General features: G+C 35.4%; 3 protein-coding genes across 20 annotated transcripts; all 3 read right to left on the bottom strand.

Moving 5' to 3' along the window:
• Positions 1-7,463: 7,463 nt before the first annotated feature.
• Positions 7,464-9,425, bottom strand: LOC120080415 (threonine synthase, chloroplastic-like). The gene has a single exon (XM_039035074.1). The coding sequence runs from the start codon at positions 9,338-9,340 to the stop codon at positions 7,745-7,747; it is 1,596 nt and encodes a 531-aa protein (XP_038891002.1). The 5' UTR covers positions 9,341-9,425; the 3' UTR covers positions 7,464-7,744.
• Positions 9,426-12,771: 3,346 nt separating this feature from the next.
• On the bottom strand, positions 12,772-17,712 carry LOC120080240 (PHD finger protein ALFIN-LIKE 4-like). 15 transcript variants are annotated; one of them, XM_039034837.1, is made up of 10 exons: positions 17,556-17,712; positions 17,280-17,407; positions 17,091-17,123; positions 16,172-16,400; positions 15,566-15,701; positions 14,785-15,128; positions 14,191-14,698; positions 13,807-13,891; positions 13,503-13,677; positions 12,772-13,207 (listed from the first exon to the last, which is right to left on the bottom strand). In XM_039034837.1, exons 2-6 carry the CDS (start codon positions 17,374-17,376, stop codon positions 14,868-14,870), a joined length of 756 nt encoding a protein of 251 aa, XP_038890765.1. In that variant the 5' UTR covers positions 17,377-17,407; positions 17,556-17,712; the 3' UTR covers positions 12,772-13,207; positions 13,503-13,677; positions 13,807-13,891; positions 14,191-14,698; positions 14,785-14,867. The 15 variants fall into 15 exon arrangements, with proteins under 15 accessions (XP_038890765.1, XP_038890766.1, XP_038890760.1 ...); XM_039034838.1 differs by adding an exon at positions 13,274-13,372 and having other exon boundaries at positions 12,887-13,159; positions 14,191-15,128; XM_039034832.1 differs by having other exon boundaries at positions 12,887-13,207; positions 14,191-14,397; positions 14,557-15,128.
• A 393-nt stretch (positions 17,713-18,105) lies between these two features.
• Positions 18,106-23,410, bottom strand: LOC120080239 (nuclear transcription factor Y subunit A-4-like). Of its 4 annotated transcripts, none has more exons than XM_039034826.1 (7): positions 23,118-23,410; positions 22,202-22,330; positions 20,465-20,791; positions 20,080-20,192; positions 19,932-20,009; positions 19,599-19,778; positions 18,106-18,721 (listed from the first exon to the last, which is right to left on the bottom strand). In XM_039034826.1, the coding sequence occupies exons 3-7, from the start codon at positions 20,781-20,783 to the stop codon at positions 18,398-18,400; spliced, it is 1,014 nt and encodes a 337-aa protein (XP_038890754.1). In that variant the 5' UTR covers positions 20,784-20,791; positions 22,202-22,330; positions 23,118-23,410; the 3' UTR covers positions 18,106-18,397. The 4 variants fall into 4 exon arrangements, with proteins under 4 accessions (XP_038890754.1, XP_038890755.1, XP_038890752.1 ...); XM_039034827.1 differs by lacking the exon at positions 22,202-22,330 and adding an exon at positions 21,111-21,193; XM_039034824.1 differs by lacking the exon at positions 22,202-22,330.
• Between the last annotated feature and the right edge of the window lie 1,217 nt (positions 23,411-24,627).

Here is a 24,627-nt window from a genome sequence, read left to right as displayed (position 1 = left end):
TACACCTTGCAAAAGTCATGGAGTGCACACAAACGATATGTACTAATATTGTAATCCAACCAATCAAACCATTTCAACCAGTCAAAACTTTGAGTTTGCAACCATTCCAACACGTAATATTCACATCATATCTTCACTGGATGATCATATTGAGCCATGTAACTTGGGGGATGATCGAAGTGAAGCTTGGTTTAGTCACAACAGTGAACCTAGATGTACTCCTCAGTTTGATACTGAACATGGATATGGACAATCTTCAGGACCACAAACTTCTTCAACACCTTACATCCATATTCCAACCCCACATGCTTCCGTCCCACCAGTTGTGATGCCTTCAGTTCAAATGCATTCCACCGTTCCAAACCAACCATTTGTCGATATACCCAGACCATCAGAGGGCCCATCGTATGACGACCTCATCACAATACCTCATGACTGTCTGAATGACGAGGATATAAAAGTCGGTCAAAATTCCTTTTCGAAATATGATTTGTCAGTTAAATTATCGATGCTTGCAATAAGAATGAACTTTAACTAAAAATTCAACAAAGAGCTTGCTAACTATTCGATGTTTGGTTGAGGAATGCGAGTAAAGGGTTCGTGCAAAAAAAAAAAAAATGAAAGAAAGTGATTCCTTCAAAGTGATGAAATATCCAAGAGAACATACATGTTCTCTTGAAATGAGAATGGGTAATCATTGACAAGCAAAAATTTGGATTATTAGATACTTGATCAAGTCCAAATACGAACAAGTTGGTCGAATATACCTCCCGAGGGATATAATTGAAGACGTCCGACAAGATTATGGAGTGAACATAAGTTACGGGCGGGCTTATCATGCTAGAGAATATGGATTGGTGTTCACACGAGGGTCACCAGAAGGATCATATGCTATTGTTAGAGCATATGGCGAGACATTTAAGCTTGTAAATCCAAGTACGATCTTTGAGGTTGAAGTAGAGTATGGGCAATACTTTAAGTACGTCTTCATGGCACTTGGTTCATGTATCAAGGGGTTTTTTAAATGCATCCGCCCAATAATCGTTCTTGATGGTATCCATTTACATGAGAAATGCAAAGATGTGTTGTTAATATCAACGTGTATTGATGGCAATAATAACATATATCCTATCGCCTTCAGTGTTGTAGATGGTGAGAACAATGCATCATGGACTTGGTTCATCTCAAAGGCTTTGATAGGCGACATTCCAAATTTAGTGATTATATCAGATCGTCACATCTCAATTGCAAAGGCTGTCTCAAGTATATTCCCTGATGCATTTCATGTCCTATGTATAAACCATATTCGAAACAATTTGATTGACAAATTTAAGAATAAGGACATAATCCCACACTTCTACCTGGCGGTGGAAGCTTATAAAATGTCTAAGTTCTAGATGTATTAGGCTAAGCTCCATAAATATCCTGGTGTGATGACCTATCTTGAGGGGGTTGGATTACATTGGTGGGCAAGGGTTTATCAAGTCCATTGTAGGTATGACAAGATGATGACAAATATACTAGAATGCCTCGATGGAGTGTTGAAAGATGCATGAGAACTACTAATCATGAAACTATTAGAGCATATCCACAAGTGGCTACAAGGTTGGTTCTATATCCGACGTACACATGCAATGGCATGCACAAACATTGTAACTGATTACGCAAAGAGTATTCTTAAGGAATTGGAATTGATGTTTAGAACATATCATGTTTCCCCGATGGACATGCATATAATTAATGTGGACGATGGATATTTGAGGGGGGTGGTTGATTTTCGTTCACAGATATGTACTTGTATGGAGTTTAATTGTATCGAGATCTCATGCTCCTATGCAATATTTGCAGCGACCCTGAGAAACATTAATGTTCAAACATTATATGCAAAATGGTATACAATTGAGTGTGTCACCTTCGATCTCTTCACTTCCCATTGCCCGTACTTGAACCTCCTATGCTGAATGTCAAATTGAACAGAAATCAACATCAAATGTATTACTCTGGCCACGAGTTGAAGATAACCATCAACTACGTCACTATCGATGTAGTTCGGTGTGGAGTCAAATACAAAGATCGTGCACCTCTCCAAATCGATGGCAAGCATAAGCCAGTGTTGTTTGATGTTGATTGGCCCAAATAAGAAGTCAACATCCATCCACGTTGGCTTGTATTCTTTATATTGTCCAAGCACATAGTCCGTAAAGAAGTGAGAGTCCACCCACCTCATGTGTGCTTCATGATCCAACCAACCTGCCACTTTGTCATCCTCCATTTCAAGACCTTCTGGCCGGATCTTAAAAGCAATTCTCTCTAGCTCCATTAAAGCATCCTGGGAAAGGCAAGATGTAAATATATGGTTGAGTGAAGAGTAGTTTCAACAAATATGTAAAATTTTCTTATCATGAAGCTCGAACCACCATGAATCGATACTTTCACAAGTCAAGTTTTGAGTACAACTTCTGATGCACGTACATCAATAAGAGATCCATAGTCTTGTCAAACAAAGAAAAATATAATTATAAATACTGTAAATTATAAATGATCATGTAGAATTATCTTAGAGATCGTGTATAATTTCTTGAATTAATAGAAATACTCATGTCTCCAAACATGTGTTATGCTCAAGCGTTTTGAAGAAATCATTGGTCCTAAAGGTATATACTACCATTTGCTCCTCATTTTTGGTTTTAGGATGGCTTTTCCATTTTTTGTATGATTCCACAGAATATCTAGGACTGGGAAGCATGGGTCATAGGAACTAACGGCCCTTATGAGGAAGTCAGATACAAGGACCAAGGGGTTGAGATTGATAATACCAGTGGTCAATTTTAATCCCACTACAGGTGGTTAAGTTTCTTGAGATTGGGGCTGAGAAGATATTAAAGGTGAATGAGGTGGTTGGGGATCACTTGAACGAGGAGGTTGAGGATCACTAGAAAGAAAATCTCCCCTTTTTCCCCCTTTTCACATCCTCAAGTGTGAACTTGGTTGGTTTTTTCCTTTTCCGACGCTCGCAGTCGTTTTTATCCTATATTTAAATTATAAATCAATGATAGTACAATGCTAATTCATGAAATATCCTTACCTTGACTTCAGTGGCATCCTTTTGAGTTGAAGTCCCCATAACCTTGGCTAAATCCAAATCGAAATGGCCCCTAAGATTGAACACTTGAGTGAGGAGTTCATGTATTTCATCAACAGTCTAGTGAACTGGCTTTTCATTGACAGTTGGACCCTCCACTGGTTGTTCATTGACATGTACACTGGTCTAAGGGGTATCTTCTTCATGTTCTTTGTGGGTATTGTTACCATCATCAATATTATCATCATGAGAAATCCTCTCATTATTATCCCTCTCATCATGATGAGTCCTTATATTATTACTATCCTGAACAAATCAAACAAAATATTTTGTTAAGCGAGGCAATCAATCGTTTAAGACTATCTAAACGATCGTTTAGAACATCCAAACGATTGTTTAAGACTATCTAAACGATCGTTTGATAGTCTTAAACAATCGTCTATATTTTTTAAACGATTATTTAAGAATACGTAAACAATCATTTAAAAAATATAAGCGGTCGTTTAGATTATCTAAATGGTCAATTAATAACCTTGAACGATCGTCTATATTTTATAAATAATCATTTAAGAATATGTAAACGATCGTTTAGAAAATATAAGCATTTATTTAAGACTATCTAAACGATCATTTAATAATCTTAAATGATTGTCTATATTTTCTAAACAATCATTTAAGAATATGTAAATTATTTTTTAGAAAATATAAGCGATCGTTTAGATTAACTAAATAATCGTTTAATAATCTTAAACGATCGTCTATATTTTCTAAACGATCATTTAAGAATATGTAAACAATCGTTTAGAAAATATAAATGATCGTTAAAATTATCTAAACAATCTTATAAGACTATGTAAACGATCGTTACCATTTGAGAATATCTAAACAACGGTGTAGAAATACATACCCCATTCAAACGATGGACTATCATCTTTATTTCGTTCGGTTATTGACCCATCAGATGATGTTAGACAGTAAATGTATCTCCCATCTGACGGACCATAGTAGTCAAGTTCGCCAAATCTTTGCAAACTTCTTTAATTTCCTCCCTAAGAACCTTGTAGGATTTGGAATGACAATGTCTTGAGGACTTCTACTGTCTATATAATGTTTCGTCATGTGCCCTCTTACCCTTCACAGGGTTAGTCTAAATCGGCATACGTGATTCCAGCTCTATGGGGTTAGTCTGAACCGGCGTACGTGGTTCTAGCTCTATACATTGCACATTTACCAACTGATCTACATGGGGTTCATGCTCTTCGTGCCCCTCAGAGGACTCGTGAGTATCGATGGAGTGTTCAACCCCTTTGATCCTTCTTTCTCCAACAACATGAACCACGTTAAGTCCTTCTAGTTGGTCCTCCTTGTACCTTATCTCCTCTATGCTAGGTACAAGTCTCAATACAACAATAGCTTGTACATAAACAAATGAGCGAGTCATAATGCATGAAACTATAAACAAATGAGCAAGACAGAAGCGATCGGTTACTTACTTTTTTTTTTTGGAACACTTTATTACTCAATGATTGGTAAGATGGAGCACGAGAACAAGTCCATCTAAGAATTATAGGAATTGCAACCTTGCTGACTTTGGCACCTACGAGCTTACTTGATGTAGATAAATTTTGTAAGCCCAAACCTATGATGTGGATACTTTGTTATACGTACATAACACACAGGTTCAATGTATATTAAAGTGAATCAGAAACAAAAGTACATACCTAGAATGCAAGTGCAAATCTCTTTTTACAGTAGTATGAGGCACGGTGATCATTTCTGTTTTCTTTGAATCATATGCCTCCTTCTTCCAGTGTATGATAGTCTTGTGCTATTCAATCTATGTTTATAAAAGAGAGTTGTAATATACAAAGACTTCATGGTTATCAATAATCCCAAATATATTCACATCGAATTGGGTTTTCTTGTCTTTTCCAATCATCACCGTTTCAATGAATAGTGTCAACGCAACCTTGACAGCATCTTCGTCATTAGTAAAATTGAACTTCTCGAATGCGGTCTCCACATCCTTGCAAGAAATATCCTTTTCATTTAGGTCCTTTGGTCTAAGAATGAGTTTTCGCAGCCTTTCACCGCTTGTTTCTCTTTCTACTGTTTTCTTGGTCAGCCACAACCCAATTATCAAGTTAAAATCGTCTTGGGAGAATGTTACCTTCTTCCCTAAAATGTTAAATGATATAACATATGGGTTCGCATCCCTACCTCCCTTAACAGAAAGTGGTGCAAATTTTGTCCATTAAAAACAAGATCTATATCCAACAATGGACCAATCCTCTACAATCTCACCCGTTCTTTTGTCAACTTATTCTTAATTACAGAGGAAGTTTTGTGGACTTGGCAAGAGACTGTAGTAGGGAAATATTTCTCAGCAGGGACGTCCATCTTACCAATCTGACAAGTGTGTACATTACAACAATTAGTAAACAATCACATAACAAAAATTAAACGATATCATAACAGATATCCCAATGATTGCATAACAGATATCTCAATGATCACATAACAGTTAGCTAAACGATCAAATAACAGATAGCTAAGTGATCGCACGATATAAACCTAAAGATCACACAATAAATATCTAAATGATCGCGTAACAGTTAACTAAACGATCGCATAATAAATAGCTAAATAATCGCACGATATAAACCTAAACGATCACACAATAAATATCTAAACAACTGCGTAACAATTAGCTAAACGATTGCATAACAAATAGCTAAACGATCGCATAATAGATAGCTAAACGATCACACAATATAAACCTAAACGATCACACAATAAATATCTGAACGATCGCGTAACAGTTAGCTAAACGATCGCACGATATAAACCTAAATGATCACATAAGAAATATCTAAACAATCGCTTAGTATCTCTATTCGATCGCTTAGTAATCTGTATCTGATTGCTTAGTAATAACTAAACGCTTGCTTAGTATTCTCTAAACGTTCACTTAGTATTCTTTATCCTATTGCTTAATATTCTCTCAAATTGATTACGAACAGATACGCGATTAAACCCTAAAAGATAGTAAAACCTTGAATATCAACGTGCATTCTTCAAGGAGAAGAGTCTCATACCTTTCAGATCATGACGATAGTGGCAAAAGCATAGAGATGACCGGTGAGAAACTTGCGAGGATTGCTCAGCTGAAGTTCAGAGAGAAAATAGGAGCGAATTTGAGAGAAAATTCTTCAAAGAGAAATACTTTGAGAAGGAAACAAAGGAAATGAAGGGATCTATAGTTGTAAAAGTATTCAAAGAGGCGCGCAAATATCAAACGATCTGAAGGCTTTTTAAAATTGGGGGTAACTTTGGAATTTCGCATGGGCAAAAGCTCAATGATAGAAAAGTTTTTAAGAAGAGGTCATTGGTAGAAAAGTTTTTGGTTTTTGGATCATTTTGTGAAATTTTCCATGATAGTTATGGGTAAAGCTTGGGTCGACGAGCGGGTCCAAGTCTAAAGACACCTTAGAAGTTTGGGCATCTTGGAAAAGAAAGTTAAAGCCTCAATCTTGGGTTGGCTTGGCCATACTCGCCCAGTGACAAAGGGGTAACAATCGAACTGAGTTTAAAAATCTTGCAACCTTAGAAACTACACCTATGTTGACACCATCGGTATTGCATACGTCCTAAGCGGATGTTAGATGAAGAACCCTATAAATAGTTTTATTCATCTACCTTAAGGGATAAACAATATCATAATTATCTAGCGAACTAAATACTTATTGTACTTGGGCTTTGAAGTGTGTTCAACACGACACTAGGACAGTGCGAGTTCTCTCGCAAGTTAGCTTAGACTAGTTCTTCAAGATGGAAGAATTCCACCGGGAGACAAACGGCCTAGCGAGATCACGCCAACAAAAACCATGGTTTTATTTATCCATATATATCTCAAATATGACGTGTAAAATCTAATCTTAATTTGTCAATATGTGAGAGAGGTAGTTGATTCTCTAACACCAAGATAAAAAATTCGAATTTTATACTAATTGAATTATACTTGTATAGATAACTTTTGTTTCGGTTTTCGTTATTCTCCTTTCATTAATTTTTTTTTCTCCCTCTTTTGAAGTTCAGCTCTAATTTAACACATTTACTATATTATATAAAATTATTATTTATTTTTAAAAATAACTTTTAACATGAGCCTCCCATCTTAAATTTTTTTAAAAAAAAAAAACTCTCATCTTTAGGGAGAGAATCTTGATTAATCGAGTCAAGAGCTATGTTCACATTTATTGTATTATTTTGAGTTGTTCAATTGCTCAATCAAAATTCCTAAAATTACTTTTTTGACTCAAAATCCAACCTAATTTTTGGAAGGAAAAAAAAGGTTCAAATGTAAAGAACTAAATCAAAATTGAAGGAAGTTGAATAATTTCTATCGGAAACGCGATCACCGGGCATATTGTGTCCGTCAAACGTCAAAATACCATGACACAAATAATCAAACAAAAGAAAGAAACAAGTATACACACAAACTTTGGAGAAACGGCAAAAGCTCAGTTGGTACACTGTATGTTCATCACAAATATTCAACAACAACAACAGCTAGACGGTCAAAAAACAGAGTCTTCGATACCTTGAAGACGAAGCTCCACTGCACATTCATTAATTAATGGCGCTTCTCCAAATAAATGCCTATGACTCAAATTTAGGAGTCTTCTTCAACAGATGTTCCTTAAGAACATCCATAACAGCCCCAACTTCCGCTTTCACTTCCACCGGCGGGTTTGCATATCGGCATTCCATCCCCGGGATTGCTCGCGAGTGGTAATCGATCTTGGATTGAGTGAATTTCAGACCATGAGCAGTGCTTACCACCACCGTCCGGTCACTCGCTCCGATGACGCCGCGGTTTCTCAGCTTAATCAGAGCTGTTAATGCAACCCCTGTGTGAGGGCAAATGAACATCCCCGTCGAATCAGCCTGAGCCGTGGCGTCCATTAGTTCCTCTTCCGTCGCTTCTTCCACAATTCCGCCGGAGTTTTTCAGAGCGAACACAGCTCTGTCAATGGAAACTGGATCCCCAATCTGTATTGCAGAAGCAAAAGTCGTGGTCGCCTTCAATGGCGAGAACTCTTTCCAACCAGATTTGTAATACAAGTAAAGCGGATTTGCATTTGCCGCTTGAGCACAAACCAGGCGTGGAATCTTGTCGACGAGACCTAATTCTTTGCACATTTGAAAGCCTTTGTAAAATGCATATATATTCCCTAGGTTTCCGCCTGGTATGATTACCCAATCTGGCACTTCCCAGTCGAACTGTTGAAGGATTTCAATGGCCGCCGTCTTTTGCCCTTCCAGTCTCAAACTGTTGAGAGAATTCGCCAGGTAAATCGGAAGCTCCGCCGTGACTTCACGGATTAGTTTCATACAGCCGTCGAAGTCGGTATCCATGCTTAAGACGAAAGCGCCGTTTGCAATTGGCTGAACTAATTGCGCGATGGAAATTTTATCGGCTGGGAGGAAGACAATGGATGGAATTCCTGCGGCAGCGCAGTAGGCGGAGAGAGCGGCGGAGGTGTCTCCAGTTGAGGCGCAGCCGACGCCGAAGACAGGGCGGTTCATTTTCCGGAGGCGATTGACTTGGCTGACCAAAACAGTCATTCCAAGGTCTTTGAAACTACCGGTGTGGCTAATCCCGCAATGTTTGACCCATAGATCATTCATACCTAGAAACTGTTTCCCAAAACGCTCCGCCCAGAAGAGATTCGAATTTCCTTCGAAGGCGCTGACGATGTCGCTGGAATCAATCTCCGGCAGTACCCACTCTTTCTTGCTCCAAACGCCGGACCCGTACGGCCAGGTCGTCTTCCCCACGCGCGAATCGAACAGATTTCGCCAATACGCTCCGTCGAATTTCTTCAACGCTTCCATGTTGTGCTGAACATCGAGAAGCCCGCCGGACCGGCTCCGATAAACAATTTCGTCGAGCGAGTACCACTCGGAGGAATCATAGCCAGAACCAAACGGCACATACTTCGCCGAGAAATTATGGCCGACGTCAACGGCTACGGAACAACGGCGATGAGAATCGTCCTGAATATTGGCAGAAGCGAACTGGTGTCCGAGGGGCGGAGATGAGTGGAGAACAGGGGAGGCGGCAGAGTCGGAAGTGGCGGAGGAACAGACGACGGTGAAAGGAGAGGAAGAGTTCCGGCGAGCGGAGCGGTGGAAGAGAGAATCGGGTTTGGTAGAGAAAGAGGTGTTGAAAGAGAAAAGGGAGGAGGCCATTTTCAGGGGAGAGTTGGTTTGGGAGAAGAAACGTCGCCGGCCGTCGGAGGAGATACAAACTTGTGGTGTCAAAAGAGAAGGTAGGGCCTATTTTATACGCCTCATTCACAAATAAACTCATCCTTACCTTCATTTGGGTCACCATTAACACGTGGCCTATAATTTATTTTTTTTTTCTTTTTTTCTTTTTTCTTTTTTCTTTTTTCTTAAATTAACAGGTGGCAATGGCTACCACCTGCCACTTGCCACTTTCCACTTATTTTATTATTTTTTTTAACCGGCAAACGTACACCTAAAATAAATATACAAATTGTAACACAGGAGTCTAGAGGGAGAACCGTTAATTTAAGCAATTATCTCACTTAAATGACAAAATCGTATTAATTAAATTACCATTATAACTGTGGATTCCAACGTAGCTGAATACATAAAATATTTATTTCTTTAAAAGTGAATTAGCTTAGTAGTATTGTTTGAGGTTAAATTATCTATCTCTGCATTCCTCTTGAAGATTTAAGGAAAAAAAAAACCATTTTAAGTTTAATTTCTATTTAGTCTCTAACTTTTAAAATATTATCCATTTAATCTTTAAGTTTTAAATTTAATTTCAATTTAGTCATTAAATTTTAAAATGTTATAATTTTACTTTTAACATTTGAATTTTGTTTCATTTTGTCTCTAGTTTTCAAGATTTATATTTTTAATCTCATTTTTTTTACTAAATAATCATTTCCTAATGTATGTAAATAAATTTTAAGTAATTATATAAATTATAATTAATTAAGTTTCACTATTTTTCATCATTTTTAAAATTAAATTTAAAATTTCAGTTTATAATTATTTTAAATTAATTAATAAACATTGATGTCAATGATTAAAAGTGAATATTTAATAAAAAAAAATTGAAGTAAAAATGTAAAATTTTGAAATTTAAGGACTAAATTGAAATAAAACTTAAATCTTAAAAGTAAAATTATAATATTTAAAAATTTATAGATTAAATTGAAACCAAAATCTCAAATTAAAAACTAAAGGTTAGAGATCAAATAGAAGATGCCCAAAGTCTAAGGATAAAAATGTATCTGTTAAAAAAAAAAATGGCGTATGCTTTGATTATTGAACTAAAAAAATATTTAGTTGAAAAGTGCAGCCGGGGGATTACTATTATTTAGTAATTTAAAAATTGCTCGCTATTTCTTTAGGGTTTTTTTTTTTTCCTTCTTTTGATTGTAACTCTCAAATATGCAATTACAAAAATTTGGAAAACATTGTTATAGAAAAGTTTTAAAAAAAGATTTCTCCGAAAAAAAATTAAAAAAAGAGACATTATTCGAATTAAAAGGTTAGGATATGATGGTAATAAATTTAGTGATTCTTGCATATCTGAAATTATGCTCTACTTACAAAAATAATGGCATTTAATGACAAGGACATATTACCTAGTGAGATTCTTTTTGTAAAAGAAAAACATGTTTCTATTTTTTTATAACAAAAAAAAACCTTGAAAAAAGAGAGAACAAAACAATTATTATTCAATGCATACATATGGTATAATATGTTTGAGTTTCGTGGCGTCTAGGACCTATTTGATAGAGAATCTAAAAAATAAGAATTGAAAAATAAGATACTCTAAGAAAATATGGTTGTATTTTATTTTTTAGACATGTGTTTGATAGCAGATTCAGAAACTGGATTCCATTTTAAAAAATAGTTTAAAATCTCTTTGATACTATATTTATGAATCATAAAATTACCCACTAATATTTAGTTAACAATACACTATCATTAATTAATTTATGAATATGACTTATGTTAAAAAGAAAAAAAAAAAGTTATTTTCAAATATAGCAAAATGAACCAACATATCTACAAATATAACAAAATATCATTGATAGATGCTAATAAATACTAATAGATATCGATCAATGTCTATCACAGTCTATCATTAATAGGTTATGAAATTTTGCTATATTTGTAAATATTTTCAACAATTTTACTATTTACAACTATTCCCCCTAAAAAATTATATAATTATTCTTTTGTAATATTATATTTTTTATAACACATCATATAATATATATCTTATTTTTTAAATTGAATTTATAACATGACATACTATGTTTTTAATTTTTTTTTAAATCTTTATTTAATATAACTATACCTTTTAAAATTTAAAATTCAAAATCTGGATATTATAAAAACATACCAATGTTGTTTTCAGAATTTGCATTATTTAGATCATAAAATCTTAAAAAAAAATTTAAAAATAAAATTTGATGTGTCTACCAAATACATATTTTTTAAATTCAGTAAATTTAAAAACATAAAATAGAATCTAAATTCTCATCGAAACACCCTTAGATTTTTCTTTAGAGTGAATTTATTGGTTTGTAACTTTGGGCAACAGTTTATCCATTGAAATGATGTTTAAATTAATTTATGGGTTGGAATATAATCCTTGCATCTTTTACCTGTTGACCGTTGAGATCAATTAAAAAATATTTATTCTAGTCCATATATTATGACCTATACCCCCTCCTCCAAAAGGAAAAAAGGAAAAAAAAATCACTTTTTTCCGGTTAGTTTTCTTATGTTATGCAGTAAAAATACCTCCTATTTTTTCCGGTTAGTTTTCTTGGATGCAAGAGACTGTTTTGAGTGGGTCCAAATTGACTTTTAAGCCCGAAATCAAATGGCCTATTCGACGGCCGTACAATTGAACGGCCAATGTATGGAATTGGACAATACCACTCACCATTTGTTTCCCTCCTTACAATAATACTTGCCTCCTCGTCATAGGGTATCAGGTACTCGTCACCGTAGGACTTTTAATAAGTAATCATCAAAACAACATTTGAGGAAAAAAATTGGTTATTATAGTCCATAATTATAGTTGAACTATAATAATTTGTATTTGGACCATAGATTATTTTAATTTAGAATAAATAAGAATTTTAAAATAGTATTTGACTGTAATTAATTAAATAATACAAAATAATATCTACTGTAGCTAGAGATGATTACAGTAATCTTAGAATAATTCTGACCCCGAACATACCCTAAAAAAGAGGAATGCAAAAAGTGAGAGACAATTTCTAAATAAATAAATAGCTATCAATTTTTAAATTATAACAAATATGCAGCCAATGAGTATGACAAATTGCTTTCCTGGATTATATATATATATATAGATATATAGATATATATATGATAAAAGTTATGACAAATTGCTTTCCTGGATTATGTGTATATATATAGTCGATAAAAGTTGCTTCTTTAATCCCTAAATTTTGAAGCAATTGTGCTTTTACTGTTTTTAGGATATACTATTGACAAACTTCATTTTGACCCATCAAACCCAACATAATTTAGTGTATAAAAATATCAATTACCATCTTAATGGTTGATACTTCAATTTTTCACTTTAGTTGTTGAACTAAAAAAAATCTATTTTCACCCTATATTGTTTCTTCATCAAAATTCTCAAGTTGTCTCTCAAAATATCATTAATTAACATTCTAATTTCAAAAAATTGAATCTCTCATATTTTTCTAAAATAAAACCGCCCATGCTTTTACATTCATATATAGTATGACACAGTTCAACGAGCCACCTTATGCATAATTCAACCACATATACCTTTCTCAAAGTTAGAAAGTTTTGATTTTCACCCACATTTGTTAAACCACCAAGAAGAAAAGTGATACGAACCTAACTGATAAGTGTGAATCATATCCAATGTTGTCAGCGAAACCACCGACATATATCAGGCGTTCGTTCGCTTCTTTTGTTATAGATGAGCCAATGTTCACATCTAATCTGCAAGCATGCAGAGAGGAAATTTCATTCAACTTGTGTCCGCATTACCTTCATATCAACAGAAAATGAAACTTAGTTCAATTAATAACACGATGGGCAAGAGTAATGGCATACATTGAAGGATGTACATCTATTTCAAACGAATCAGGTTAAGTAATCATCAATCTCATAAAAATAAAATGTATCCACTTCCACATGACTCTTAAAATCAACCTAAACAAAAGCACACAAGTTGAGATAGTAAGGACCTTTATGTGCTTAATATATTGTTGGAATAACTTCGAAACACTTTTTTAAATACTCACAACGTCATTTCAAACATATTTTAAAGAATGGTAAGAACCTGAATCGTGCTAGCCTTTCAAGACCCATGAAACAGCCTAATCAACATCCACCGTATTTAACTTTCCAAGAATATCCAGTGCTGTTAACCCCCAGTGTGCACCATCCATTCTAAGACAGTAAGATGTTCCATAATCACAATATGAAAGTCACTGTTTCTCCGTGCATAAAACCGCCTAAAGATGGGAATATAGAATAAATGAATAGCACTCTACTATCTTCCAAGTATAAATGAATGATAAAACCAAGAATATAAAGCAATAGAGTGCTAAAGAGGAGGTAGATATATGAATGAGAAAACACACCTTTTCAACAGATATGATGTATTTAACGCATTTCTCAGCTACCAGTTCCCCCATCAATCAAATGCCAAGTTGCTTAACTTACTACCTTCAGGGTAAAGTAAACCAGATGCATAAGAAGTCAAACTCGATAAACAGAATGATCACGAACAAATGAGTTATTGGTCAGGAAGTAAATGTAGATACCTCACTAAATAAAAATGCATTCGATTGATTGGTTTAGTTTCAAATTGAACTCCTATCATGAAATTGAAATCATCGTGAAAGATGAAAAACTATTGTGTTTTACAACCTTAACTAGATTTCAACATCAGAGAAAACTTCATTTCCGAGAGTTGTAAAATTTACATAACCAAAACAAGGGTTCGGTTGTGCATTGTTCTGGACCTGGTTTCATGTGCTGCTGCATCAACCACCGAGGAATTAGGCATTGCCATTCTCATATCTCGTACTTCTGCCATGAATGCATAGCACACCAGCTCCATCCACAACAGATATGATTACTGAAGACTAACAAACCAGAATCTCAAACATCTTTGCGCAGAGCATGATTCCACAGCATCCAACAATGCTTTTTTCACCTGTCAATTTTGCCTTGGACAATTATCAGATTGCCAGAAAGCATCGTCAAATCCTCATCCAAACACACTTGGATCTTAACAATTGGCACATTAGAGTGAAGGGTGGAAGACGGAAATGAGCAACCTCATTTCACCCAGTAACCAGAAGAAAACCAAAGTAAAGTTAACATACCTTGGAAATGAGAACGATGTTTATGTTCTGAAGCCCAGGGCAAGAAGAAGATCAGAACCAATTAACGAATTAAACAAGATAAATAAGAATGTTTCACACTCCACTGACGACAGGTTCGCACATAGAGAGCAATCCATGTTTCCTAGTTCGGAATTACATAGAATACATTTTAATAGCCTATAAATTATCCGAATAAACAAGGTTCCAGCCAACGCATTTAGTACATACCCTGTGGGAACGTGGATTAACATTGAACTGACTACAAGTTAGTTTAATCCTCCATGAATAAATTAACTAGGTACCCATCATTATCAGGGCCGTGCTCTCTTATTGCTGCACGAGGGGCATTTGTATTGCTTGATATGTTCAGCCCTTGCAGGAGTGATCTTCACACACTTGCCATGAAACCACTTCTCGCAGATGTCACAACATATCCAGAACTCGTCCGACGCATAATTCTCCCCGCATGCCCCACATAAGGTCTCCCCGTGCTCCTCCTCATCTTCTTCATCCAGTCCCTCGTCCTCATCTTTCGCCAATCCCTTAGACAATTTGCTTGATTCAGAACCTCGCTGTTAATAATGTTAATTTTGTTTTTAAAAAAAAAGAGTTAAACAAATATTATGGTCAAAAGATCATATATAGAACGAAAACCGACTGGACTTATAAAAGCTGCAGATAAATTCCATCATGTGTAATGTCTTGAAATTCAATAACTTAGTTGCAAAATGAACAATGTCTACATCAATAATTTGCTTCTAATACTAATATTTACTGCATGGTGATATAGAAGCAAGTCCAAATATTTTCTCAACTCTTTTTCCTTAGTAAATTTTCCTTATATTTTATTTTCTGTTCTTGAAGAGAGAACAATTGCATAGGGTAAAGAAATAGCTTATTATATCAATTGCTAGCCCTAAGGACCAAAGTTTTTCATCAATCAACCCAATTAAGACAGATCATTGTTCACCAAACGAAAATGAAATAAGATACCGAAAAATCTATTTACCCCTCTTGGGCCCATCTTGGATTTGTTGCTGCTGTTATTTGAAACTGATGACTTGTCTTTTCCCTGTTTCTTCACACTTCCCGTCACAACCTCAAATATTGTGGGTAGATCATTTATCATTGTAAAAAGGCGTTTCCTGGATCATTAATTAATTCTACAAAAATTAGCAAATAGTGACACAAACAAGAGACAAGAATCACGATCAAGAAATAAAATACATGAATTTGTGTCTATTTCCCCAAGCCACCTACTTTTCTTTGATCCTTTTGTACAGAGACACAGGCTTTACTTTCCTTTGGTATTTTATTTTTTAACTCAAATTTATCAGTTAAAATACAAGGCTTTTACTCATAAGAATAATGGCCCATCAGTCAGTTTCCATATTGTGAAATCTTCAAAGAACAGGTGGAAACACAATTAATAAAGAGATATGCCAGACATCAGAGTAGTGCTCTGTACATCTAATCATTTTGTTTCTCTTTTTGCCTTTTTAAATATCAGAGACAATTTTTGTATTTTCAAAACCGTAGTCATACATGTAGCATCATGTAACTGTGGTGCCGAAGCAGCAAATTTAGTTCATAAATGATAAGCGGAAGAAAGTACCTGTCAGATTTATCAAAGCCAAACCTAGCACCAAAATAGAATGCCACAGCAAGAAGCCAGGCATCACTATGAACAGCAACAAGGGATAGCCAATCCTTTTCTTGCATCCCATCTCTAGCAAAGTTAATGCCCAATGCTGGTTCCGGAAGTTCTGGAGGTACTTCCTCAGCAGGCAAATTAACTTCCCACTGTTCATTAGGGAACCCATAGAGGCAGAGGTTTTCCTTCTCTGAAATTTGTAACAGTTGCGTAAATAGTTGAAAAGCTCACCACTGTCCGTAAAAGCAGAAATAGCTACACAGACTACTTGAGTGCTATTAAAAAAGTAAATGGTTCCATTCCAAAAGCAAATACTTAATTATTCAAACATTAGAAGGAATTGGGTCCCCAATATTAACCGCATTTATTCCTTGAGTGACCTAGAACAGAAAGTATGGAGAAAAGTAGCAGCTAAGCTCGTATTTTTGTCACCAACTTCATACTCAAGAAACAAGTACTGACTGAATTTCCAGTAACAATTACTTACTACATTCTAGTTTGCAAACTACAGTTGGTGATTTCAAACTAAGTTCCAGGTATCATCCACATTTCACGACGAATTTAAATAAGTTGCCCAAAAAAAAAAATTTAAAAGAATAAAAACGCTAGTAAAACGCAGATTCCAGCTATAACGTGTGTGTGTAAACAGTAAAGCAAGTAGCTCTTTGAAATCTCACCAAATTAGAGGCTCTCACTATCAATAGCAATAAGTAGTTATCGTGTTACTTTATTTTTCCATACCAAAAATTCATGAATCAAGAGAATACCCCACAGAGAAGATTTCAAAAGAATATTAATTGACACCCATAAAGAATAGTGTTGACTATCGAAGCCCAATGGCAAGAACCCAGAAGCTATGTAAAAGAAAAAGAATACAGACCAGGGTCGCAAAGCTGATAAAATTCTTCGACATCTGCAAGATGGCAAGAGAGGAGTAATTACAAGGCACCCCCCAGAAAACTGACTAGAAATGTACAGCGCCATGAAAGCCTATTGGAAACCCTAAAACTAGAAAACGAAAAGCCACAAATAGATAAGGAGGAAAAGGAAAACGGAGAGTAAACAAGACCGGCGGTGAGAGCTCTAATCATTCCGGCACGACGGCCCTTAAAGTCTCTGAAAACCTCTTCCACAGTCCGAGGATTGTAAGCTGCTCCCCCATCCATGTTTGCTAGGATCCGGAGACCACTTTTTAAGCTAGAATTCGGGAAAGGAGAATCAAACAGCACGAAATGGTTAAGGAAGTCGAAAAAGAAAGAAAGAAAGAAGAAATGGAGGATGAAAAGCATCAGAAGAAAATGCAATAAGAAGAACAAGAAAGGCCACTTCTGCAATGGTTGATTACCTATGGAGAAGAAAGGCACAGAGAAATGAAAATCAAACGCACAAAAAATTTCAGTAGCAGAACAAGTGTTTTCTTACAGTCCGAGCTTTTGAAGATTGGGCTCTTTCTTTCTCTTTAAAAGGAGAGGGAACAAAAATAAAAAATAAATCAAATAAAATCGAATAAATAATTTCATTTTATTTTATTTAGCTTCACAATAGCGGCAAAGATACCATGCAAGAGCGCGACCTGAGATTTCTTCAATATCCATTGACGTGGCACGTGCTCTTTGGCTGGCGGATTTAAATCGATTTTTAAATTTGATTATATGGCGAGAAATGCCGCCAAGTCAAAACAACAGTAAATAAATCTATTCGTTGTTCTGACCAAAGGATTACAGGACAATATCTCTTACTTTTCGTACACGTGTCATGATTTAACATCACAAACGCTCCCAACGGTGAACAACCGCCGCGGCGTCGCAGGCGATCAGTATCGAGCAGAACATGAAATTCCAAATAAGGCGCAACATTGTCTAAATTCTTCGGAATTGCAAAAATACCCTTCCTCATTTTAGCTGTTTCAAACAAATCCATGCAGCCCAAACCTCTAAATCCATTACATCTGCTTCTAAAATATGGTTTGTTTTAAACACAAGCAAATTATTGAAGGGCATCATGCCAATATTTTCAAGTACATTAATGGCTGTCTTTCTGCCCACTCCAAACTAAAATCACAAAGCATAAATAAGTAACAAAGCCAAGGATGATTTGCCTGTCTAGTTAAACTAACGTGCGACTCTGGTCTGGTCTTCCTCCACCTCCCCATTTTTCTCACTAGACAACCGATGCATGGTCCTATGTTCACCCATGCACAAAGCGTCCACGATACTGCTCCATTCTTCCACCCGCATTGGAAGAGACGGTGGAGAACTGACTGTCAGACCGCCCAAACATAACCGATCCATTTGAGATGCTTGTGATCTCAGAGCAAGTTGCAGTCATGGTGCCACGGTCACCTGTTTCAGGACTACAAGTATTGAAGTCTGGTGTACTTTTCTGTTGGTACAATGTGGCTGGAGGAGTTATATGATCGGATGGTTGGTTCTTTTTCACACTGAGAAAGCGTCCACCAGATCCCCTCACTCTGTTCAGTGCATGAAGATGTCGAGACTCGTGAAGATATGGCTGCAATGAAGGGAGAATTTGTGTATAAAAGTGAAATGATATCATTGTCTAATAAAAAACTGAAAGGAAGGACGCTCTTATAAATTTTAGGAATAGACGAGCTTGTTTAGTGGGCCAAAAAATGTAGGTGTCAACCATAAATTGAAATGAACAATACTTGGGGTTGCACACATTTGTGCAACCTAACCAATTGGCCAATCACAGTGACCAACTTTTCCTTCTTTTTTTTTTTTTTTGTTATTAATATTTTTTTTAATTTCTTTTCCTATGCTTACATGAAGGTGAAGGGAATACTCAATTGAAATACAAGCAAGAAGCATAACCTTTTTGTTATTAATATTTTTTTTAATTTCTTTTCCTATGCTTACATGAAGGTGAAGGGAATACTCAATTGAAATACAAGCAAGAAGCATAACCTTTTTTTTTTTTTTTGAGTGACGTGTGTTAGGGCCACATATCAACCACATGACCCAATAGTATTTTATGATAGTTAACAGTGGCCAACATGGATTGAAACCGAGAACGCAATTATGTAAGAACTCATGGAAACGTTTTTCACTCTTTTCAGAATGACTTTCCACACGGGTCTCCTTAATAAGCTTGCATGTTCATTCTTTTTCAAATTTAGGTTAGACCTCATGGAAACATTTTCATTCTTTTCAGAATGACTTTCCAGATGGATCTTAGTAAGCTTGCATGTATATTCTTTTTCAAATTTAGTACACATTTGGAATGACTTTCCAAGTGGGTCTTAACTTAATAAGCCTGCTTAAGGTTCCAGAGTTCTTCTCATTCAAACATATTTAACTCTTGAGGAGTTCATTCCAATTGATTAATGATGGGAGTGTTCAAAATCAAATTCAAAAGGGAGGGATACCTTTCGATTTCTTATGACTTTGTTTTGAGCCTCAAGCTTTGCACGAGATTGCCTCCTCCTAAGAATTCCATGGTATTGTTTTGCATTGACATAGATGGGCCCATCTTCAGCAAGACCATGCGATATGGGGACTCTTGCAGGTGCAATTCCAACCGCACTGGAATTTACCTGAGCCTGAGTCTGATGAGAATCATATCATTGACATCAAATAAGAACCAAATAAAAGAAGATAAAATGCAGAGAGAATTTAAGAGGCAGATAGCTCCATACTGATTGACTCGCAATGTAAAGTTCAAAGGATGAGGAAGAAACAAGATGACGAGTGAAACTTACATTAATAGCCTGCTGACTGTAGGCACTGCACAATAGCCCGCTATAGTAAGGATCAATGTATGGGTATGATACTCGAGTCTAAAATCGAGAAAGAAATTAGCCTAGCAACAAATAAGAAACAGAAATCAAATAACACAATTCAACCTACCATTGGATGGCTGCCATCAACTTGGAGAGAATTGAGCATAAATTCAGGGTTGCTAAACAAAATAGATGGTTTCATCTGATTCTCCACACTCTCGCCACAGTTTTCATCTTGACCTGAAGGAGGAAGAATTACTTTTGGTTAGACAGCCCAAAACACATCCAAAACGTTGAAAACATAAAAGATAACCATAAATGAGTAGGCAAAATAACTTTTACTGCAGGAAACATCCTTAAACCATTTTAATTGGCAAATAGAATAGAATAAATTAAGGAATACAAATAATTTGTACTCATTGTTATCTGTGTCGGGGTGAGCCACACTACTACTAATCAAACAAATGTAGAATGATAAATAAATAAACCGAGGAACCTAAGCATGCAAGTACCAGATTCTGAAGAAATACATTGCTCTTGAGCATTTTGCACTTCCATAGCACACACTTTAGGTAGAGATTGACCAATTGAATGGGCAGTGGATGACTCCTGATCTGGTAACTGAAGGCCTACCCCTAATAGCTTGTGATGAGGCTGTGGGGGAGTTTCAAGTTTTAGAGTTATATTATCAGACAAGGCCATTGTAATCTTCTTTTCGTTTGGGTTTCGCCACGGTGTACAATCAACAGAAAATGGAAATACTGAATGGATGGAGTCCTGATCAAGATTTTTCTGAGAAAAGTTCTCAAGTGGAATGGCCATCGTGTTCATCAACAAGTCTGAAACCACAAATTGGGGCCAAACAACATATTAAAGCAGTGAAGATATTCTTCTCACCATAGGTAGCTCAACTCAAAACACAATACACACTCGAGAGTAAGTTGATAAGGTTAGAAGAAAGTTGATACAAAATACAAAGCAGACACACCAGAGGATGAGGCGATAAAACAAGGTAAGAAAGATATTAGGGGAAAAAAAAAAAAGAAAAAAAGGGACTTGGTTTAATTATTTCATAATAAATATAACTTGGCAAACCACCAAACCAAACTTCAATCATATCATATAGTATTTGTTTAGGAAAAGGGGAAATTGTGCAACCAGCTTAAGTTCGATCTACATCCTTGATATCGGCATCATCCTTGCGCCAATATTAAGGATCAACCATTATATTGGGTCTATATCTACATAAAGCAAAATGCATAAAGATTAGCTTAATGATGTCTACAAAACCCATTGACAAGAAATCTAAAGATTTCTCATATAAGAGTACAAGGTGGCATGCTCAAATAGAGTTAAGTGAAATGGTCGTGGTGCTAATTGATCTAAAGGGAAGCAACTGAACATTGATTTCCCTGGTAAGAAGGTAGTTAAATTGTTTATTAAAGTACCATTTTACTCCCTGTACTCTTTTTTTATAAGAAATTTTACTCCCTATACTTTGGGACTTGTACAATTTTACTCTCCATAATCTCAAATGTTCAAATTTAGTCCTACTTCCATCAATCATAAAATTAGTTATCATTGTCCGCGTGAAGTTACTTTTATCAAACTTGACAAATAATAATAGGAATTTTCATTCAATAAAATGCTCAATGTGAATATGTTTCTCAGATGTCTGGAGGGAAGACTTATAGGGACCAAGTTTTTTTTACCAAGAAGTAATCATAAACTAAAGGGTTTTTTTTTTTTTTTTATTGGTAAACCCAAAGGTGAGGACTAATTTTAAGTTTATTAGAATGTATAGTCACTAAATTAAGACATTTGAAAGTACAAGGAACTAAAGCAAAACAAGTCTCAAGTACATCAAACGAAATGGTATTCTAAACCTATTTTTTCAAGCAAAACCACATCATTAATTCATCTTTCAAGTACAACGTATTTTAATATGTAACTTTCACCGCAACCTAATTATGAGCAGCTAGAGGGGGGGAAAACGACAAGGTTGCCTTCAATTCAAATAAGAAAAATACCATAAGATTTTAAACTATATAAGGAAAATGACTATATGCTGCTAGAAGCCTATAATGGTGCACTGTCAAGTGTCAAGAAAAAGATCTTATGATCAAGAGAAAGTATTTCAGATCAAATTCCAGGCAGGCAATCAAATATGAGACGCACTAACAGAAATATAGAATTATACATATAATCAAGTCACTTGATTCAACAAAGATAACTTTTACAATGCCCACCTATAAATTCTTCATCTATTTATTCATTCTTCATTGTTGATCTGGCATCGCATCATTTATACATATAACCATAACAAAGATGTCACGAACCCGACTAGCCAGTAGTTGCAACAAATAAGCACAAGAAGTCTAAATCGGTTGTGTACCCAAAAGTCAATAACAGCATGGGAAAAACAAGAATTATCAAATTGTATTATAAATACGAATTACAAAAAAGAAGACAGCATGCTTTTTTAACAAACGAACAACAAAGAAACTCTAGTTCTAGTTCATGGCCTTTAAGAGGTTTAGATAATAAGCGCATACAAGGGGAAGCATGCAAACAGAGTTCTAAAGCACCAACCAACTTGTGGCATTCATCAAAAAGGAAGAAAGATCAACAAAACCATACTTGTAAATATCTGATAATGAAAATGACTTGAAACCCAAACGTCCGTAATTCATCGAATCTTGAAACATAAAAGAACGAGAATAGAAACCAAAACATTGAAACGATACCAGACGAAACTATAGAGTCTAATAATGATTAGCAAATCCCATTCAGAACAAGCATGGGCAAACAGGTGAAAAATATCAATGAGAAGAACAGCCCAACTGAAATGGAAGATGCATGAATATGAGGAACCCATAACCAGAACCAAGAAAGCGAAATGCTCTGTACAACTTAAAAAACAGCAAGAGGACAATAGTCAGGCTTAAACCAAACAACAAAACGAAACCCCCTGCCCTGATCTCAGACTTCACATGCATTCAATAATAAGCAAACAACACATAGCCCCTACAATTGTAAACCCGAAATAATGGAGAATCCAGTACATCACAAGAAACAATCGAGATGAAGAGAAAGCCGATATTGAAAACAGGAAAAATGGGGAAGACGATGAAAGAAAACAGTAGTAATAGCATTAAGGGAGACCTTAAAAGTGTTTTGCCAAGAAGTTAAGCAACAAAGAAGGATGGTGTTGGGATGTTCTCCGGCATGTCCCCTCTGCTGAGGAAAACCCACCACAGAAAAGGCAGTTGGAGAGTGAGAATCTTCAGCTCAGAATCCGTACAGTTTTTCTCTCTCTCACTCTTTGGGCTGTGAAGATCGCATTACAGAGAAGAAGGCGACTGAATTTCTTCCTCTTTCTGAAAAAACAAACGCAGTGGGTGTGGGCTCTGTGGGTGATTTTCTCTCTTCACACCCACCGCGATTCGGTCTTCCGATTTCTGGTTTTGTCCAATTTGACGTCTTTTTCATCGTAGGCCCCACCTTCGCGTCCAAACACAGCCCTTACCCTTATCTTTTGGCCTTATTCACTCTCGCTCTTCCAGCCGCCGTTAACTGTGTAACCTACGCCCACGCGCACTCCCTGCCTTTCTTTCCCCACCATTCCCTCATTTGCATGTCCCCTTCTACACGTTGCTTTCTCATATCCGCACGTGTATTCCACGCGCTATCTTCCGCGTGAGTAACATTACAATATTTGCCACTCATGTTTGCTATATATTACGAAACTACCCCTTCTGTTCATCCTTTTCCGAGACGAGTTAAAGTTGAGAAAAAGGATACACGATAGCTACTTTGACCTGTAGAATCCTCCTAATTTCCAAAATGCCACTGGAATCTCGGTAGTCTGTACAGTAGAACAAGACTTTCCTTTGTGAATTTCTATTTTTTCTCTCAATATATCCGATGATTTTGGGAATTTTCAAAAATAAAAAAATAAGAGAAATTATTTATATCAAATAATAAAATTTTAATCTTCTTTTTTAGAGGTGGAGAGAAGTTTACCAATAATGACAGTAATAATAATTTATAGAAGTCTATTGGTGCTGAAGTGTCTATCATATTTTCGAAAATAGTTTTGACATTTTTTCTTAAAATTTTTCGTAATTAATTGTTTTTAAATTTTATGTAAACCCAAGTAGCATATTTTATAATTTTTGTGGTACTAAAATTATGGAATGATTCAACTACGACATTTGTACAAATTTGTTGTAATTTGTATATTTGTAAGTTTTTTAATAATAAATTTGTTTTTATTTTTCTGTGTTTTCTCAAGTTTATACTCTTTTCATTTCAATTAATTGTTCTATCCATATTTATTATTAAAAAAAAAAAAAAAACTTGAATTTCTAGATAAATTCTAAAAAAAATAAAACAAACTTTTGAAAATTAGATTATATAATTTTATAGGTTTATGCCAAATTCTATACATAGAAATTGTACTTGATCTTTAGGGATAATAATCATAAATTTGTAATTGGGTAAATAATGTGACTTTCGAGATAAAATATATGCACATTAGTGTGCTGCTTATCAAATAGATTTCGATGTCTGTGTAAGAAAATTTGTGTAGCAAGCAAAGCGTTCGAATATTAAAGTTAACTTACTTTCTCTAAAAGTTTTACCTAGTAATTATAATACTTATTAACTTAGG

Source organism: Benincasa hispida, chromosome 6 (assembly GCF_009727055.1).
Source record: "Benincasa hispida cultivar B227 chromosome 6, ASM972705v1, whole genome shotgun sequence".
In the NCBI taxonomy this organism is placed as follows: domain Eukaryota; kingdom Viridiplantae; phylum Streptophyta; class Magnoliopsida; order Cucurbitales; family Cucurbitaceae; genus Benincasa; species Benincasa hispida.
Note: the sequence above shows the minus strand (reverse complement) of the source record. Positions and strands in the feature narration are given on the sequence as shown.

Coding starts and splice junctions, on each gene's coding strand:
- LOC120080415 (XM_039035074.1), bottom strand. CDS start 9,340: ATGGCCTCCTCCCTTTTCTCTTTCAACACCTCTTTCTCTACCAAACCC.
- LOC120080240 (XM_039034837.1), bottom strand. CDS start 17,376: ATGGATGGGGGAGCAGCTTACAATCCTCGGACTGTGGAAGAGGTTTTC. Junction 17,124..17,279: donor GATTAGAGCTCTCACCGCCG/GTCTTGTTTACT, acceptor GCCATCTTGCAG/ATGTCGAAGAATTTTATCAG. Junction 16,401..17,090: donor TTATCAGCTTTGCGACCCTG/GTCTGTATTCTT, acceptor TACAAATTTCAG/AGAAGGAAAACCTCTGCCTC.
- LOC120080239 (XM_039034826.1), bottom strand. CDS start 20,783: ATGAACACGATGGCCATTCCACTTGAGAACTTTTCTCAGAAAAATCTT. Junction 20,193..20,464: donor ATGTATTTCTTCAGAATCTG/GTACTTGCATGC, acceptor TTCCTCCTTCAG/GTCAAGATGAAAACTGTGGC. Junction 20,010..20,079: donor TTGATGGCAGCCATCCAATG/GTAGGTTGAATT, acceptor TCTCGATTTTAG/ACTCGAGTATCATACCCATA.